The sequence below is a fragment of the Coregonus lavaretus genome (genome assembly GCF_964263955.1).
Source record: "Coregonus lavaretus genome assembly, chromosome: 1".
NCBI lineage: Eukaryota > Metazoa > Chordata > Actinopteri > Salmoniformes > Salmonidae > Coregonus > Coregonus lavaretus.
Genome location: NC_139988.1, coordinates 48,326,454 through 48,346,182, shown reverse-complemented (window position 1 = coordinate 48,346,182; position 19,729 = coordinate 48,326,454). Strand labels below are relative to the sequence as shown.

The 19,729-nt window shown below is 40.9% G+C and overlaps 1 protein-coding gene across 1 annotated transcript; it reads right to left on the bottom strand.

The window, feature by feature from the left end:
* Nucleotides 1-9,914: 9,914 nt before the first annotated feature.
* Nucleotides 9,915-18,573, bottom strand: LOC311131258 (ventral anterior homeobox 1-like; the record flags this gene model as incomplete). The annotated part of the gene is made up of 3 exons (XM_084164124.1): nt 9,915-10,442; nt 15,713-15,900; nt 18,357-18,573. 3 exons carry the CDS (start codon nt 18,571-18,573, stop codon nt 9,915-9,917), a joined length of 933 nt encoding a protein of 310 aa, XP_084020250.1.
* Nucleotides 18,574-19,729: the final 1,156 nt, after the last annotated feature.

Below are 19,729 nucleotides of genomic sequence, written 5' to 3'. Positions count from 1 at the left end.
GTAGCGGTGGTAAGGATTCACTCCACGGTGCTGAACGGAAAGCTCTGCTGTTGGGACAGCGTTATGTAGGCCCTAACAGTTTGTGGGCACCGTTTGTCACCGTTATAGTGCAATTAATGTATTGTTTAGTGATGTGTTGTGTAGTGGCTTCGCTGGCATGCATAAAACATGTTTGTTGTTGTTTGCCCCACCAAGAGTTACATGCTAAAATCGCCACTGGTGCAAATGCTGATGACTGGTTATTGGTCAAGAAGCGCCAGTTTTTGGTTCTGAAGCATAGATGAGAATTTAACAACAACTTGTGGACAGTGGGTTCAGAACAACAATGAAAACATACTTTTTTTTCAAAATTGGGAAATTACCACCAACGAAAAGGGCACTTTGGAGACTGGAAGGACAAAAGGGCATGTGGTCTGCATAAGTAGAGCCCTATCTGTGCATGTGCCTGGCAATAGGATTTTGCTTGCTGTGGACTCCAGAGAAGTGACATGATAGCCTATATCCCTATTTGATATTGGCTGTTAACATGAATGACTTTCAGCTCCAAATCCAGGTGTAAAAATTCAAAAAAATATCATTTAGAAAATGCATCACGTTTATGGCTGTAATGACAGGTTACATTTGCGCAGCGATTTTGCATACATGTTCATGTGTGCACACCTGCATGTGCTTGCGTGGATGTCACACGTTTTGTATCACTCCTTTTTGGGGGTTGTGGGTCAAAATGTTTGAAAACCACTGGGATACATGATAGTGTCAATAAATGGAGTTCGGTTGAATATAAATAATGGCGCTGGAGAAGATGGCTGCCATTTTACAGCCCTCTAACCAATTGTACTATTATGTGTGTTTTTCCGCGTTATTTGTAATTTATTTTGTACATAATGTTTCTGCCATCGTCTCTTATAACCAAAAAGAGCTTCTGGATATCAGGACAGCGATTACTCACCTCGTATTGGACGAAGATTTTTTCTTCAACGAGGCGGTCGCGAAGGATATCCTACAGACACCCGACAAGGCCCAAATCCGCGTCATTCGCATGAGGAAGAGACGGAGATATCGTGGACGTAGGTCGGGGTGCCTTGTAAGGATCCGATGGCGAGCGAGTAAACTGCCACTCCCATCAATCCTATTAGCCAATCTTCAATCATTTGAGAATAAATTGGATGACCTAAGATTACGGTTATCCTACCAACGGGACATTAAAAACTGTAATATCTTATGTTTCACCGAGTCGTGGCTGAACGACGACATGGACAACATACAGCTAGCGGGCTATACGCTACATCGGCAGGATAGAACGGCTGACTCCGGTAAGACAAGGGGTGGCGGTCTGTGTATATTTGTAAACAACAGCTGGTGCACAAAATCAAATACTAAGGAAGTCTCAAGGTTTTGCTCGCCTGAGGTAGAGTATCTTATGATAAGCTGTAGACCACACTATTTACCAAGAGAGTTTTCATCTATATTTTTCATAGCTGTCTATTTACCACCACAAACCAATGCTGGCATTAAGATTGCACTGAATGAGCTGTATAAGGCCATAAGTCAACAGGAAAACGCTCATCCAGAGGCAGCGCTCCTAGTGGCCGGGGACTTTAATGCAGGGAAATTTAAATCCGTTCTACCTAATTTCTACCAGCATGTTAAATGTGCAACCAGAGGAAAAAATACTCTAGACCACCTTTACTCCACACACAGAGACGCATACAAAGCTCTCCCTCGCCCTCCATTTGGCAAATCTGACCATAACTCTATCCTCCTGATTCCTGCTTATAAGCAAAAACTAAAGCAGGAAGCACCAGTGACTCGGTTAATAAAAAAGTGGTCAGATGACGCAGATGCTAAGCTACAGGACTGTTTTGCTAGCACAGACTGGAACATGTTCTGGGATTCTTCAGATAGCATTGAGGAGTACACCACATCAGTCACTGGCTTCATCAATAAGTGCATCGATGATGTCGTCCCCACAGTGACCGTACGTACATACCCCAACCAGAAGCCATGGATTACAGGAAACATCCGCACTGAGCTAAAGGGTAGAGCTGCCGCTTTCAAGGAGCGGGACTCTAACCCGGACGCTTATAAGAAATCCCGCTATGCCCTCCGATGAACCATCAAACAGGCAAAGAGTCAATACAGGACTAAGAATGAATCGTACTACACCGGCTCTGATGCTCGTCGGATGTGGCAGGGCTTGAAAACTATTACAGACTACAAAGGGAAGCACAGCCGCGAGCTGCCCAGTGACACAAGACTTCCAGACGAGCTAAACCACTTCTATGCTCGCTTCGAGGCAAGCAACACTGAAACATGCATGAGAGCACCAGCTGTTCCGGATGACTATGTGATCACGCTCTCCGTAGCCGATGTGAGTAAGACTTTTAAGCAGGTCAACATTCACAAGGCCGCAGGGCCAGACGGATTACCAGGACGTGTACTCCGAGCATGTGCTGACCAACTGGCAAGTGTCTTCACTGACATTTTCAACATGTCCCTGACTGAGTCTGTAATACCAACATGTTTCAAGCAGACCACCATAGTCCCCGTGCCCAAGGACTCTAAGATAACCTGCCTAAATAACTACCGACCTGTAGCCATGAAGTGCTTTGAAAGGCTGGTCATGGCTCACATCAACACCATTATCCCAGAAAACCCTAGACCCACTCCAATTTGCATACCGCCCCAACAGATCCACAGATGATGCAATCTCTATTGCACTCCACACTGCCCTTTCCCACCTGGACAAGAGGAACACCTATGTGAGAATGCTATTCATTGACTACAGCTCAGCATTCAACACCATAGTGCCCTCAAAGCTCATCACTAAGCTAAGGATCCTGGGACTAAACACCTTCCTCTGCAACTGGATCCTGGACTTCCTGACGGGCCGCCCCCAGGTGGTAATGGTAGGTAACAACACATCTGTCACACTGATCCTCAACACGGGGCCCCTCAGGGGTGCGTGCTCAGTCCCCTCCTGTACTCCCTGTTCACCCATGACTGCATGGCCAGGCACGACTCCAACACCATCATTAAGTTTGCCGACGACACAACAGTGATAGGCCTGATCACCGACAACGATGAGACAGCCTATAGGGAGGAGGTCAGAGACCTGGCCATGTGGTGCCAGGATAACAACCTCTCCCTCAACGTGACCAAGACAAAGGAGATGATTGTGGACTACAGGAAAAAAAAGAGGACTGAGCACGCCCCCATTCTGATCGACAGGGCTGTAGTGGAACAGGTTGAGAGCTTCAAGTTCCTTGGTGTCCACATCACCAACAAACTATCATGGTCCAAACACACCAAGACAGTCATGAAGAGGGCACGATAAAGCCTATTCCCCCTCAGGAGACTGAAAAGATTTGGCATGGGTCCTCAGATCCTCAAAAAATTATACAGCTGCACCATCGAGAGCATCCTGACTGGTTGCATCACCGCCTGGTATGGCAACTGCTTGGCCTCCGACCGCAAGGCACTACAGAGGGTAGTGCGTATGGCCCAGTACATCACTTGGGCCAAGCTTCCTGCCATCCAGGACCTCTATACCAGGCGGTGTCAGAGGAAGGCCCTCAAAATTGTAAAAGACTCCAGCCACCCTAGTCATAGACTGTTCTCTCTGCTACCGCACGGCAAGTGGTACCGGAGTGCCAAGTCTAGGTCCAAAAGACTTCTCAACAGCTTCTACCCCTAAGCCATAAGACTCCTGAACAGCTAATCATGACAACCCAGACTATTTGCACTGCCCCCCCACCCCATCTTTTTACGCTGCTGCTACTCTGTTAATTATTTATGCATAGTCACTTTTACTCTACCCACATGTACATATTACTTCAACTACCTCAACTAGCCGGTGCCCCCGCACATTGACTCTGCACCGGTACCCCCCTGTATATATAGCCTCCCTACTGTTATTTTATTTTACTTCTGCTCTTTTTTTCTCAACACTTTTTTGTTGTTTTATTCTACTTTTTTTATATTAAAAATAAATGCACTGTTGGTTAAGGGCTGTAAGTAAGCATTTCACTGTAATGTCTGCACCTTTTGACTGAAATTGTGTTGGTCATTGTTAATAAGTGCAGAATTTTTTCCAGTTCAAAATAGTTTATTAAAATACTTTACTCATCAGATTGTGCTGCTTTCCCATGTTCTTGTAATAATTGCTCAACAAGTCTGTGACCGCGGTTGTGGGATTTTTATTGGCCCTTTTCTTTATTTTTACGTCCCCCAAAAGGTCTGTGTATGGCCCTGCCACACTTAATAGGAGTTTCAGCATTAATACTCTTAGTTCAAATATCTAAATGGACAAAGACTATTCTCGTATCATCAGGTTTCCTTGTAGTAAATATTTCACGGTAACGCATGGCTAAAATGCTCATTTTAAAATGTAATTTTTTTTATCAAATTCCCTCTGCACACAGGGAAATACACTGAACCAAAATATAAATGCAACATGTAAAGTGTTGGTCCCATGTTTCATGAGCTGAAATAAAAGATCCCAGAAATGTTCCATACGTAAGCTTATTTTTCTTAAAGTTTGTGCACAAATTTGTTTACATCCCTGTTAGTGAGCATTTCTCCTTTGCCAAGATAATCCATCCAATTGACATGTGTGACATATCAAGAAGCTGATTAAACAGCATGCTCATTACACAAGTGCACCTTGTGCTGGGGACAATAAAATGCCACTGAAATGTGCAGTTTTGTCAGACAACACAATGCCACAGATGTCTCAAGTTTTGAGGGAGTGTGCAACTGGCCTGCTGACTGCAGGCATGTCCACCAGAGATGTTGCCAGAGAATTGAATGTTCATTTCTCTACCGTCATTTTAGAGAATTTGGCAGTACGTCCAACCGGCCTCAACCGCAGACCACGTGTATGGCGTTGTGTGGGCGAGCGGTTTGCTGATCTCAACGTTGTGAACAGAGTGCCCCATGGTGGCGGTATGGTTATGGTATGGGCAGGCATAAGCTATGGACAACGAACACAATTGCATTTTATCGATGGCAATTTGAATGCACAGAGATACCTTGACGAGATCCTGAGGCCATTGTTGAGCCATTCATCCGCCGCCATCACCTCATGTTTCAGCATGATAATGCACAGCCCCATGTCGCAAGGATCTGTACACAATTCCTGGAAGCTGAAAATGTCCCAGTTCTTGCATGGCCTGCATACTCACCAGGCATGTCACCCATTGAGCAAGTTTGGGATGCTCTGTATCCAGCAACTTCGCACAGCCATTGAAGAGGAGTGGGACAACATTCTACAGGCCACAATCAACAGCCTGATCAACTCTATGCGAAGGAGATGTGTCACGCTGCATAAGGCAAATCGTGATCACAGCGGATACTGACTGGTTTTCTGATCCACGCCCCTACCTTTTTTTAAGGTATCTTTGACCAGTGCATTCTGAAAGTATTCAGACCCATGACTTTTTCCACATTTTGTTACATTATAGCCTTAATCTAAAATTGATTAAGTCGTTTTTTTCCCTCAGCAATCTACACACAGTACCCCATAATGACAAAGCAAAAACAGATTTTTAGAAATTTGTGCAATTGTATAAAAAATAATAAACTGAAATATCACATTTACATAAGTATTCAGACTCTTTACTCAGTACTTTGTTGAAGCACCTTTGGCAGCGATTACGCTACAAGCTTGGCACACCTGTATTTGGGGAGTTTGTCCCATTCTTCTCTGCAGAGCCTCTCAAGCGCTGTCAGTTTGGATGGAGAACGTTGCTGCACAGCTATTTTCAGGTCTCTCCAGAGATGTTCGATCGGGTTCAAGTCCGGGCTCTGGCTGGGCCACTCAAGGACATTCAGAGACTTGTCCCGAAGCCACTCCTGCGTAGTCTTGGCTGTGTGCTTAGGGACGTTGTACTGTTGGAAGGTGAACCTTCGCCCCAGTCTGATGTGCTGAGTGCTCCAGAGCAGGTTTTCATCAAGGATCTCTCTGTACTTTGCTCTGTTCATCTTTGCCTCGATCCTGACTAGTCTCTCAGTCCTTGCAGCTGAAAAACATCCCCACAGCTTGATGCTGCCACCACCATGCTTCACCGTAGGGATGGTGCCAGGTTTCCTCCAGACGTGACGCTTGGCATTCAGGCCAAAGAGTTCAATCTTGGTTTCATCAGACCAGAGAATCTTGTTTCTCATGGTCTGAGAGTCTTTAGGTGCCTTTTGGCAAACTCCAAGCGGGCTGTCATGTGCCTTTTACTGAGGAGTTGTTTCCATCTGGCCACTCTACCATAAATGCCTGATTGGTGGAGTGCTGCAGAGATGGTTGTCCTTCTGGAAGGTTCTCCCATCTCCACAGAGGAACTCTAGAGCTCTGTCAGAGTGACCATCGGGTTCTTGGCCACCTCCCTGACCAAGGCCCTTCTCCACCGATTGCTCAGTTTGGCCGGGCAGCCAGCTCTAGGAAGAGTCTTGGTGGTTCCAAACTTCTTCCATTTAAGAATGATGGAGGCCACTGTGTTCTTGGGGCACTTCAATGCTGCAGAAATGTTTTGGTACCCTTCCCAAGATCTGTGCCTTGACACAATCCTGTCTCGGAGCTCTACGGACAATTCCTTCGACCTCATTGCTTGGTTTTTGCTCTGACATGCACAGTCAACTGTGGGATCATATATATACAGGGGTGTGCCTTTCCAAATCATATCCAATCAATTGAATGTACCACAGGTGGACTCCAATCAAGTTGTAGAAACATCTCAAGGATGATCAATGGAAACAGGATGCACCTGAGCACAAATTCGAGTCTCATAGCAAAGGGTCTGAATACATATGTAAATAAGGTATTTCTGTTTTTTCTTTTTAATAAATTTGCTCAAATTTATAAAAACCTGTTTTTGCTTCGTCATTATGGGGTATTGTGTGTAGATTGCTGAGATTTTTCATTTATTTAATCAATTTTAGAATAAGGCTGTAACGTAACAAAATGTGGGAAAAGTCAATATGTCTGACTACCCACCCGAAGGCACTGTATATCTGTATTCCCAGTCATGTTAAATCCATAGATTAGGGCCTAATGAATTTATTTCAATTGACTGATTTCCTTATATGAACTGTAACTCAGTAAAATCAAAAAAAATTGTTGCATGTTACGTTTATATTTTTGTTTGGTATAAATGTCCAACATGGAACCAGAACTTCCACCATATTGGATTATTTTCCTCTTCATTTATTAATCACTGGTAGAAATTCCATGTCATTTCATATCAATGCTCTTTGTACTGGTCCATATTTAAATTGTTGCTGTGGCAAAAGAGGCCTATAGAATTTTAGAATATATGACAGTTTGACACCAGTGTACCAAATGCAACTTAATGAACTTGGCTGACATAAGCTAACGCTAATACATTTCTTATATTGTATTTCTTATACAATCATATTTCGATGCAATTTCCATTGTCTCAAACAAACATTAAACTGTATGACACACAGTCGTGCAATTTGGGACACATATAGTAAGGTAGAGCATTAGCCATTCCAGGAGTATTATGCCATTTATCCACATGGTGGGCTATGTGCTTATTTGTTTGGACCTGTACTACCTTTATTGTTGTTATCATCACATTCGTCCCCATTTGTTTTAGTCCCCAGACTTCCATGGTTTTGGTCACTGCAACTGCTTTTTAAAGAGACAGTTCCCCTCCTTGTGTGACATTGTTGTGTGTGTTTTGAATGGTTAAACTCAATTATTTTCATAGGCCAAAGTGGGATTTTTCCTATTCCATTGAAAACACTTCTATTGAAAAGGCGTCCAAGGGTTCTTAAATACAGAGACTGCAAAGGTCCTTTTCGCTGCGTAGCCTGGCTTCCAGACACAAAGTTTTTCCAGTGTCCATTTTGACAGTTCTACAACTCTCTTAAGAATTGTAATTTTTCAACTAAGCCCATCTAGTTCCGAAACTTTAAAGAGGTGAGTCAGACCATATTCTCAATATCACTTTCACTGCCTCAATCACATTTTTGAATGTATGTACAGTTTCCCATAAGGTAGTGGTTATGGTTAGGGTTTATGTTAGGGTTAGGGTAAGATAACAAACAAAAACACTCCCCCCAAACACGTATGCTACTGTTTAACATGACCCTGGTTATCAGCTTAGGGGGACTAATACAACAACTAAAATGTCCTTCCCGTTGTGTCAGCATTTCCTTTATAGTGCTGTATGAGTTCACCATACACAGAAAAGGCTACACTAGGTAGCATTGCAACCCAAAATAACACAGATGAAGGTCCTCTCCATAGGGCATAACACTTCATTTGAATACCAAATAAATATTAAATAAACAGCTATTCAAACCCATTGTCGATGAAGGTACAACATGGCCTTTTTTTTAATCATTACTGGATTATCATCATGATGAATGTATGAAAGAAATTGAAAAAACACACTTGACTTTTTTGGTAGCCATATATACTGTATATAATATGTATCCACACTCGTACCACACGTCACAAAGTTCAAGTTATTTCACAACAACAGCACCAAAGAGCTTTGACTGATTTATCCCTTACATTCATTCATTCATTCATTATTTTTCAGATATACATACTAATCATCTATTAATTACGGACATGAATAATTTACAATAAAATAACAATTTTAGGTACAATTCTAATTTTTCTTTCTTTTATACTACAGTAATTTCACTCAGTCACCTCATGTTCCTTTCCTTCTAAACCTTCCGCCATGGTGACTGATCTTAAAACATTTTACATGGGAAAAGGTCTTAAAAGATTGCAAAACCTTCTGCACTGTTTTCAATCATGTAGCATCAAGCTAAATTCAGTACTTCCAACTATGCAAGCTGCTTACTGAAGTTCAAAAGCTTTTCCAGAACCCTTTCCTCCATCGTCTCTTTCCTCAACCCCACATTTCCAAGCTTTTCTCCAACTCGTACCTGTACATGAAAATCTGGACTACCACTCAGTATTATAAAAATCACAGACGAAAAATTGGAACACTGCAGCTTTAAGACATGAAAGTCACACATTTAGACTGTGTTAAAAATCATATTGGGAAAACCCTCACAAACCCATTTATAAAACAACTAACACAGAACAATTGAACTATCATACTGTATGACAACATTTTTCTTTAGTTTGTTTTGGCCCAAACATAAAAACAAATACAAACTGGTATAAAATACTGTTATTGTAGCTTAATATTGCAAAACATCTGCATATGTAAATGCATTTGTATGTTAAATGCATGTGTTCCTCATGAGTATCTGCAAATGGAAAAAGAATCCTGTGATATTTCCGTAAACTGAAATGTCATATTTGACAAGGGCCGAACTAACTCCAAGTTCACCATGCCGTCCTGAACTGACAGTCTGTCACCTGAACTCCACAAGCTGTAATGCTTGTTAACTCTCTACATCTACACACTGTGACATAAGTCTACCCCAAACAAGCAAATAATAAAACACAAAATCAAAACGATACCATCATGTTACACCCATGGCCAACCACTGAAAAGCTTTGTGTGTAATGTGTCAATTACCTCCAGCAGCTAAACATTTGTGATGTGTTACCAAAACATAAAGACTCATTTTTGGGGCTTTTTTTCTGAATAAATGTGAGAAAATGTGGCAGAATTGTTTTATGCTGCCCCTTTGCAATCTCATGGATAATTGTTTCTCGTAGCATTTATATTGAAATTCAGAACATGGAGATGAAACTTTAATTTAGTGCAAAAGCTTTAAAAAATCTCCCTGTTTTTATAAGACTGAAAATGTGTATGTCTTTGTTTTCCTCCCTCTGAGAGGCATCAGATGTTCAGTTGGATTTACATGAACGACAACCACAACACAAACAGGACAGAAGAGGGCGAAACAAACAAAACCAAGACAATAAAAAGCAAGGAGAGCAACGAAATGAATCAAAAACATCATTCGAAAACGTTTTTGTCCATACTCTCCTTGCCATTGGTCCGTGAGTAAGGTTCAAAAGCAGAAGAGCTCAGATAGCGGGCAGACAGTTCCTGCAGGTTCCCGGCCATAGAAAGCGGATTGGAGGACATGCGGGTGGCCACGCTGCCCAGCAGAGAGGGCATGGGGAAGCTGAACAGGCCATGAGCTGACGGGGAGCTCTGGAGGCCCGCCACCGTCCCTGAACTGGTCACTATGGGCAGAGGGGGACTGCCGCCGGCCGTCCCTGAGCTGGCACCACTGCTGCTGCTGCTGCTTCCATTGCTGGCCATGCCCATGGAGGGCCCTCGCAGGGCGGCACCCAGGGTGCCATTGCCACAGTGCTGCAGGAGCCCCGGCAGACCTGGCGGCGTGAGGAGCCGGCCCTGCTCCAGGAGTCTTAATACACTGCAGGTGGCCGCCGTCTCCGACACCACCGAGCGCAGCTCTGAATCTTTGCCCTGGTCCTTCTTCTGCTTTGTGCGTCGGTTCTGGAACCAAACTTTAACCTTGAGGGAGGACAGAAAACCAATTCAAAATCAGCCAGAAAATAAGCAGTAGAGACCTTCAGCAACATAGGGCCTATTAATATACTTTGGTTAATATGTATTTTTTCTAATCTCTGTAGGGATTTATTGCAACACCAATGTTTGTAGAAAATGAATGAATGATTTGGATTGTTGTGAATAATTACGAATTCCCTTGTGGTCTCAGTATAGGTCACACTTTGATGTCCACATTATTTGAATTGTGATAGTAATAACATTGGTAGCATGATCAGGGAATGAGACCAGGGGGCATCAGAGTCACACATAATTTGTCTTTTTTCATAGCAGGTAGGAGCATACACTATACAGTACGCTGTTTTGGGTCTAAACTTGAGCTAAACTTTCCGTAAAGAAAAATATGTTATCACGGGAGGCATGAATAACTCTATAACATATTTTTCTCCTAGTAAAATGCAGAATGTAAGAAAAAAAAATGATCAAATGTATTTCCATGACCTTTAAAATGTTTAGCATGAACTCAAGGACATGAAAGCAACAAAAGCATGGTCAGATAGTAATGAGTATCAGGGCCGGCCCTAGCCTTTTGGTGGCCCTAGGCAAGATTTGGTTTGGGGGCCCTCGCTGGAAAAACTTTTGTGGACCCCCTCTATAATCATAATAAATAATAATAATACATCGGAGAGAAAAACAAATATTAATTGTAGTTAATTTCCTGCAATTCTACACATTTTGCCATGGGGCGTAGAGAACATTTAGCAATTTTATAACACATTTCATGCAATTCTACTCATTTTGCCATGGGGCAGAGAGATCAAATGTGCAGTTTTACAGCTAATTTCCTGCAATTCTACACATTTTGCCATGCCTTATGCCATGTTAATGATATCTGAGTGAGGATGATTTACAAAATCAATGGGGGCCCCTTGAAGGTCAGGGCCCCGGGGCACATGCCTTGCATGCCCTGCGTGCCTGGTTGGTATTTGGCCATGATTACTTCAAGTTTAGATAGCTGGCTAGACTAATTTACCAATCTAGAAATAGTTAGCTGACATGGCTAATTGAGTGACTGGCAGTGACTGGCATAACAAGAGAAAAACTGCAGATGCACAACCAAATTTCAAAATTGCACCTTGTGTATTCTACTATGCTAACTCTCAACAGTAAGTTGAGAAATGGATTGAGTTGAGGCTGGTCCTGATGAGTATATCTGTATGTGTGTGTCTGAAGTATAACAAGGACTGGGGTGTGACAATGTAAAGTGTGTATGACAGATAAACATGGCTATTGTATTCCTATTCAAGTGGATAAAGAAAAAAATGTGTTTGTGAAGAGGCCATTTTGACATTGAATAGTAAAGTAAACGCATTTCTATTCCACATGTTTGATAGTCATTCAACAATACAAATATACCTATCTTTTCCCATATGGGTTTTATAAATATCAATTGTACATATTATATTCCTTTAAAAAAAAATGTATAACAGGAGTTTGTATTTTTTTGCATTTTCTTCATGTTTTTCCCCACCTCTATCATGTCTGTGGCAACCAAACCTGATTGCTTTCATATGTGCCATAATTAGAGTGAATGTGTCTCAATCAATGAGCCTCCAGCTACAGTACCTCAAACTGCAGCTACTTCAATCACATCTGAATCGCATGTTTTCCTTCATGTTGTTGTTGTTATAGATCAACAACTCAGTAAATTCACAATGTTAGTGGGTATATCGCAAATCTATTTTACACTCTGGAAGTAAGGAATTACATTATGATAACCATATACCCTCATGTTATAAGAATATCCTAAACTATTGGTGAACATATTTTATCTGAGAGGATACATTTTCAACAATGTCCAACAAGGGGCTCTGAAGCCAACAACCCAAACAAAGATGATTAGGTGTGCACACTTCAGCAAATGGCTGTCATTTCTTAATGTAACACCCCAAGAGTGCCTTGGAACAAAATGTTAATTTCATGATATCGTCATTAGAGACCACTTAATCAATGCATGAACAAGACATTTGAAGATTTAAAGTAATCAAGTAGCATGGCTGCGTGGAACATTTAATGTTGCATGTGAAAAGACGTTAAGAAATTCAAGCCTATTGTCCTCCCCGTGAATGGGGGCCTAACGGCTGTGTGAAGTCTAAAGTACCATTATTCTCTTCTAAAAACCACCAAAGAATTCTGAATTCAATGTGTGCTGACATGGTAAACCACATGTATACTGTAGCTACATACAAAATAAAAGCATAAAATGTATGGCTCAGAAAAAAATGTATTTATAATTTTTAAATGTTGTATATGCTACATTATAAATTCCGCCAGATCATAATGAATATTTCTTATAATGATCAGAAATGTGTGAGAGAAACACGGGTCTATGTTGTGACTCACAGAAAATACCTGAGCATAATGCTCCAGTCTAACCTCTGTCTAAAGTCTAGCTTGTTTAGGCCCAATGAAGCATTCATGACATACGTAATAAACATATGCAAATGCAGCTGACTATGCCATTGGCCAGCAAGATAAATCAATAAATACAATTGTGCTGCAAATATGTCGGCCTGAGAGCAGGATTTCCCTGAAGTGAAAACATTGAAGGGTAATAAATAAGTTTGGTATCTCTTGTCAAATCAAATCAAATGTTATTTGCCACATGCGCCGAATACAACAGATGTAGACCTTACAGTGAAATGCTTATTTACAAACCCTTAACCAACAATGCAGTTTTAAGAAAATAAAAAAAAGTGTTAAGTAAAAAATAAAAATAGCAAATAATTAAAGAGCAGCAGTAAAATAAAATAACAGTAGGGAGGCTATATACAGGGGGTACCGGTACAGAGTCAATGTGCGGGGGCACCGGTTGTCGAGAGCGAGCAGACGAGTGAAAATACAGTTCACCGACAGTGGGTGCAGCATGACCTTTCCCTGACCCCCAAAGCTAAGGCCTGTGGACTAGAAACTGAAAATATGGCTAACATGGCTATAGAATATACTGAGATTGCAGTGAACTGAGATTGCATAGTTCACTAAGCAAAATACAACAAAATATATTTGATTTGAGTTTTGCATATGATCATTAACTAACAATACTATTGCTTGAACTATATGATCAGTGAAACAGTTTTCCACATTTCTTAATTATCTTAAATTATTTTAGTTAGAAACAATGAACTAATCAGTATGCTAAATAAAATGTCAGCTGGGTTATAGTAACATTTAAATAGACTGTATTGGAATGGGATATGACAACAAGTATGATGACAATATGTAAAGCAACATTTTTCACATTTGAGATAAGATTTGAAAATACATAAGGGTCGTTCCTTGAGTGCCTTTTATGCTCGTGACATTATGTGTGTAGATTTTGATAAAACACAACAGTTGTATCACATACACTATATATACAAAAGTATGTGGACACCTCTTCAAATGAGTGGATTCGGCTATTTCAGCCACACCCGTCGCTGACAGGTGTATAAAATCAAGCATACCGCCATGCAATCTCCATAGACAAACATTGGCAGTAGATTGGCCTTACTGAAGATCTCAGTGACTTTCAACGTGGCACCGTCATAGAATGCCACCTTTCCAACAAGTCAGTTCGTCAAATTTCTGCCCTGTTAGAGCTTCCCAGGTCAACTGTAAGTGCTGTTATTGTGAAGTGGAAACGTCTTGGAGCAACAACGGCTCAGTCGCGAAGTAGTAGGCCACACAAGCTCACAGAACGGGACCGCCGAGTGCTGAAGCGCGTAGCGCATAAAAATAATCTGTCCTTGGTTTCAACACTCTCTACCGAGTTCCAAACTGCCTCTGGAAGCAATGTCAGCACAAGAACTGTTCGTCGGGAGCTTTATGAAATAGGTTTCCATGGCCAAGCAGCCGCACACAAGCCTAAGTTCACCATGCACAATGCCAAGCGTCTGTAGGAGTGCTGTAAAGCTCGCCGCCATTGGACTCTGGAGAAGTGGGAATGCATTCTATGTAGTGATGAATCACACTTCACCATCTGGCAGTCCGACAAACTAATCTGGGTTTGGCGGATGCCAGGAGATGCTACCTGCCCGAATGCATATTGCCAACTGTAAAGTTTGGTGGAGGAGGAATAATGGTCTGGGGCAGTTAATTTTTTTTTTGGGGGGGGCTAGGCCACTTAGTTCCACTGAATGGAAATCTTAACGCTACAGCATACAATGACATTCTAGACGATTCTGTGCTTCCAACTTTGTGGCAACAGTTTGGGGAAGGCCCTTTCCTGTTTCAGCATGACAATGCCCCCATGCACAAAGCGAGGTCCATAAAGAAATGGTTTGTCGAGATCGGTGTGGAAGAACTTGACTGGCCAGCACAGAGCCCTGACCTCAACCCCATCAAACACCTTTGGGATGAATTGGAACACCGACTGCGAGCCAGGCCTAATCGCCCAACATCAGTGCCCAACCTCACTAATGCTCTTGTGGCTGAGTGGAAGCAAGTCCCTGCAGCAATGTTACAACATCTATTGAAAGCCTTCCCAGAAGAGTGGAGGCTGTCATAGCAGCAAAGGGGGGACCAACTCCATATTGATGCCCATGATTTTGGAATGAGAAGTTCGACGAGCAGGTGTCCACATACTTTTGGTCATGTAGTGTACATCTACGCTCTAACTAAATTGAACCATATTCCAATAATAGTGTTTTCATAAAAGTATTTTTTCAAAAGAAACATTGAACATCTAATAGTCAAATCATAATGTAAAAGCAGGTGAGCTGGTTCTATTCTTTTAGGCCATTTTCTGGTGTTTTGTGGTGGAAAACTGAGCCTGTCAAGCATAACACATCAACCATGTTACCCATGCATAGATAGGCTAGACATTTTTTTAAAAGTTCAAATGTTTTGTTAAGCTTGCATTCAATTGCCCTTCCCTGTTGCAAACAACAAGCTTCCATTCTCCCTGTCACAATGGGAGTTATGGCTGATTTAAGATCAAACTGTTAACCCTTTTACTTTAATTGGCACTTTCATTTTTCTTAATTGAACCTCTTGAGATGGGAAAACATGTGTTTCATGAAGTTGAACATGTGTTCTTTATGACAGAATGTTAAAATTAGGTCAAATAAATAGTTATTATTTACAAAATTACACTACCCAAAAGGCACTTTATTGAACAATCCCATAACATATTATCTATGACAACACAGAATATAGAGTTGGTATTGTGTTTGCCCTTTTTATTTACTGATGGTCAGAGGGAAATAGGCACATATATAGTATGTTGCTTGAATTACCTGAGTTTCAGATAGATTTAGCTGGCGGGCCAGCTCTGTCCGTTCCCTCCCAACCACATACTGGCACCTCTGGAACTCCATCTCCAGACGATAGAGTTGCTCTGCGGTGAAAGAGGTCCGGGTTCGTTTGGGACGGTCCAAATCCAGTCCCTTTGGCAGAATGATTTCTCGGATAGACCCTTTGGCATCTACAACAAAGAACACGTGACCATTGAAGCTTCATCAATGATAGCTATATTCAAATTTAGAAACACTTGTGGGTCATCAGGTATCCTAGTGGTTAGAGAGGCGAGCCAGCAAACGGACGGTTGCTAGTTCAAATCCACAATCTGACAGGAAAAATCTGTTGGGAAGTGAGCTGGCAACCAGAAGGTTGCTGGTATCAAATTCTCGATGCCATTGCCTACCATTGAGCAAAGCACTTAACAGCCCCCCTGCACCTCTCCAAAAAACCTGTGTTTTGGAGGGGTTGGGTTAAAAGCGGAAGTCAAATTTCGGTTGCAATTGACCAATAAAGTGATCTATTAATCTGATCTTAAGCACATCAGAATGACCATTCATAATTTTTTGTAATATGTGTATGCCTACTGTTGTCCATAAAATGAATGATTGCCATCAATGAAATACTTAGGTCTTGTTGCAGTACCTAGCATAAAGCTGTATGAACAAATCTATGATGATTTTACTATATTTTCAAAATAAAAGACATAATAGAAAATACATAATGTTAGGCTAATAAAACTGAGGATCTCTGTCCATCTCTATTTAATTACATTACACAATACAATATTTTCTGATGACTAAGAATGTCTGCAAAATTGAAAAATGAACCATCCAGGTATGCACATGAATATGGTGCATTATTTATATGAATGCATACAATGCATAATATCAACCACAGTTATATGCATTACTTCAGTTGATACACTGACATTTTCCCAACCAACTAGTGTACTTTGCAGGCTAACTACGGGTAACCTCAAATGCACTTAAACCAGTTTAAAAAAAAGTATTTAATTCATTTGAAAAGTGCAGTTTACAGAAGAAAGTTGATTTTTTTTAAATCTACAGAATATGATGATATTTTTTATTTATTTCATTGTGATAATTTCCTTTGACCAACCTAAAATGAGTAAACTAACCTCAAGTGTTTTTCCTCTAGTTTTCTACAATCCAAATCTAATGTGTAGTTAAAAAGTTGTACTTTTTATCATGTGAATGGAAAAATAATTCAAGGAAATACATTTAAATCATTTGATTTGATATTAATTCCATAGCTGTATTAGCTTTTATTTACTTAATAGAAAAGAGAGAAAATATTATATGAAAAGGTTATTTCTTAAGAATTTACTCAATGAACTCAAAAGTATTATTATTTCTCTCATCATTTAAAAGCAGCAAAAGATAACCTGAAAGTATGAACATTTATGTTTGAAAGTAGTTTTCATTTATTTGCTAAATTATTTCTATACCAATTAGCAAGGATTATTCATGTTTTTAAACAGTCTCTATGTTTGACCAACTGTGTTAAACAGATTAGATAAATGATGTGTGCATATTCTGCTACAATTTACCCCTGAGGCCAGATGACACTCATAACAATTAACAAATGTATTTTTATTAACTACATATGAAATACCTTGAATCAAAGATGATATAAGCAAATACATTTGACGTACTTTAGTATTGCTTATTCAACATCTGTATCTGAATAAGATAAGATAGCGAAACCCTGTGTATCATATCCTTTTACACTTTTGTGAATATTGTTTCAAATACAAATAGTGTGTTTTCATAGAGACAAATTGTATATTATATAGTAGCATGAAATTCATTCTTAATTTTAAAACCAAATGTATTTAGAAATCTTAAATAAAGGTGTGCTATGATTCTATAAGTGTGCCCTATAATTCAATTGCAGAAGAAACGAAATTGTTGTGAATGTAAATCATTTTGATAGAAGGAGTATGTCACAGGGGTTACATACGTCATGAAAATATGCACATAGTTCATTTTTACAAAAGTGCTCAAAATGTATGTTTGTATTTACTCTTTTATGTTTGTATTTACTATTCATTCAGAATGGTTTTAGAAAAAGTCCAAAATACTTGTACATTGACTAAAACTACCATGTTTGTTTTTTTGCTAAATGTTGCACTCTCTCCCGAGAATGCCCCCAGAAGGCTATAGCGCATTGTTAACAGATAGTGCCTCATTTTCCTGTGCCTTTTCTGAAAATGAAAGAGTAATAAAATAACAACATAAACCAAATAGCACTAGGGGAAAATGTGCTTCTGTGTGTCAAATAAAAACAGTATAATTAACAAGTTGAACGTTTCTAACGGTTAAAAAATGTAATCCATCCCAATGTCTCAAACATATTGTAGACACAGTTTAAAAACAGAGAATTTGTTTGGGAACCATGTCGCAGTATGTCTGTTAAACCAAAAGCTATTCCTACGCTTCTTGAGTCTACACAAAGCCTATACCTGAATCCCATATCCAAAACTTCTGTCTGGCAATTCAGCATATCCCACATAGCAAATTATCTTATTTAATCCTGTGGATACATATAAACTAAAGCAATGAGTAAATAGACCCCATACGCTGCAGCATTATTACATACGAGTAGAAATCCTCTCACCTCGGACAAGTATTCTCCGGCAGTAGTCTGGGTCCCCTGTGATCCCACCTTTCTTCTCACAGTTTTCCACCATCCCAGATCGCGAGAAGGACTCCTGCTGATCCTTTAGGAAGGTTTTGGGAAGGTTTCCCTGGGAATCCTTGCCGTCTTTCCCATCCTTTAGTCCATCATCCAGCCCCATCCCCAGTTCTGTCTCCTGGTTGTATCGGACCTCCATACTCACTTATCCTCTCCGATATTTCTTTCTTCCCCCACTTTCTTTACTTTGTTAGGTGAAAAAAGGGATTGCAGAGAGTATTGCACGTTGTGTTGTCTCAACAGTGTGGCTTTGTTTTAAAACAGCACCTTTTAGACCAGAGAGTCAGCTACCTAATGTTCGGGGGACACTTGCCTCACCCGCCAAGGTGCCCTATTATCATTGTCCAACTCACTTGCACAATGATCATGGACTTATCACTGAAACTCAAAAGCGATTTAATGCCACCTCGCCTTGTTACATACACATCAAGCTGATAGATGATCTCCAAATAATCTGAGCGATGGATCGACACACGCTCGCTGTTTCAATTGATTGCGGTAATGTTGCTGCTTCCACATTTGCGTAACCTCATGAATACACTAAATTGTTTGGGAAATATATCAGGTCCTAATAGAGGGGTTCGCTCACTCCGTCCCCCTCTGTCAGCCAGCTCTCAGTCAGGGAATCAAGAGAAATGATTGGTCTCGCTTTGCAAAATAGCCTCCCTGAGCACACAGACACAATCACAGGGGTACAACACTTCCAGAAATGTTCCCAGGCACTTCATTCTTTGATCCCCGGAGCATGGCCAGCCATTTTCAACGTTTCTCCGGAGTTGGTTGTCTGGCCACGATGGCTAACTTTAATCGTATTTATTGTGTCTTTCGCCAATGATCGTCCCCCTGCAACATAGAGCTCTTGCCGCTATAGTGCTTTCACAGGCGAATGGGAGTGAGTGAGTGAGTGAGTGAGTGAGTGAGTGAGTGAGTGAGTGAGTGAGTGTGAGAGTGAGTGTGAGAGAGAGAGAGAAATAAAGGAGAGACAGAAAAAAGTGAATCCACCCCGATTGGAATTTGTACTCTCCACGACAGCTGATTCACAAAAACCACCTGGCTCTGCTTAACAGGAACTGTGTTAAAGTTTCCTGTGTCGTCACTCAGCACGACGAACAACAGCAGGAAGAGCAGCCCACAGGTCCTAGTCATTAACGCAGCGTCCCCACCATTCAGATATATGCACCAGAAGCAGTCTGCTGCACTTATAATCTTAATCTGAAAAACACAAAAAGGGGACAAAACTTTGTCATTAGTGCCTGCACTCACACCAGTGGAACAACCCCCTTCTCCAGCACTCT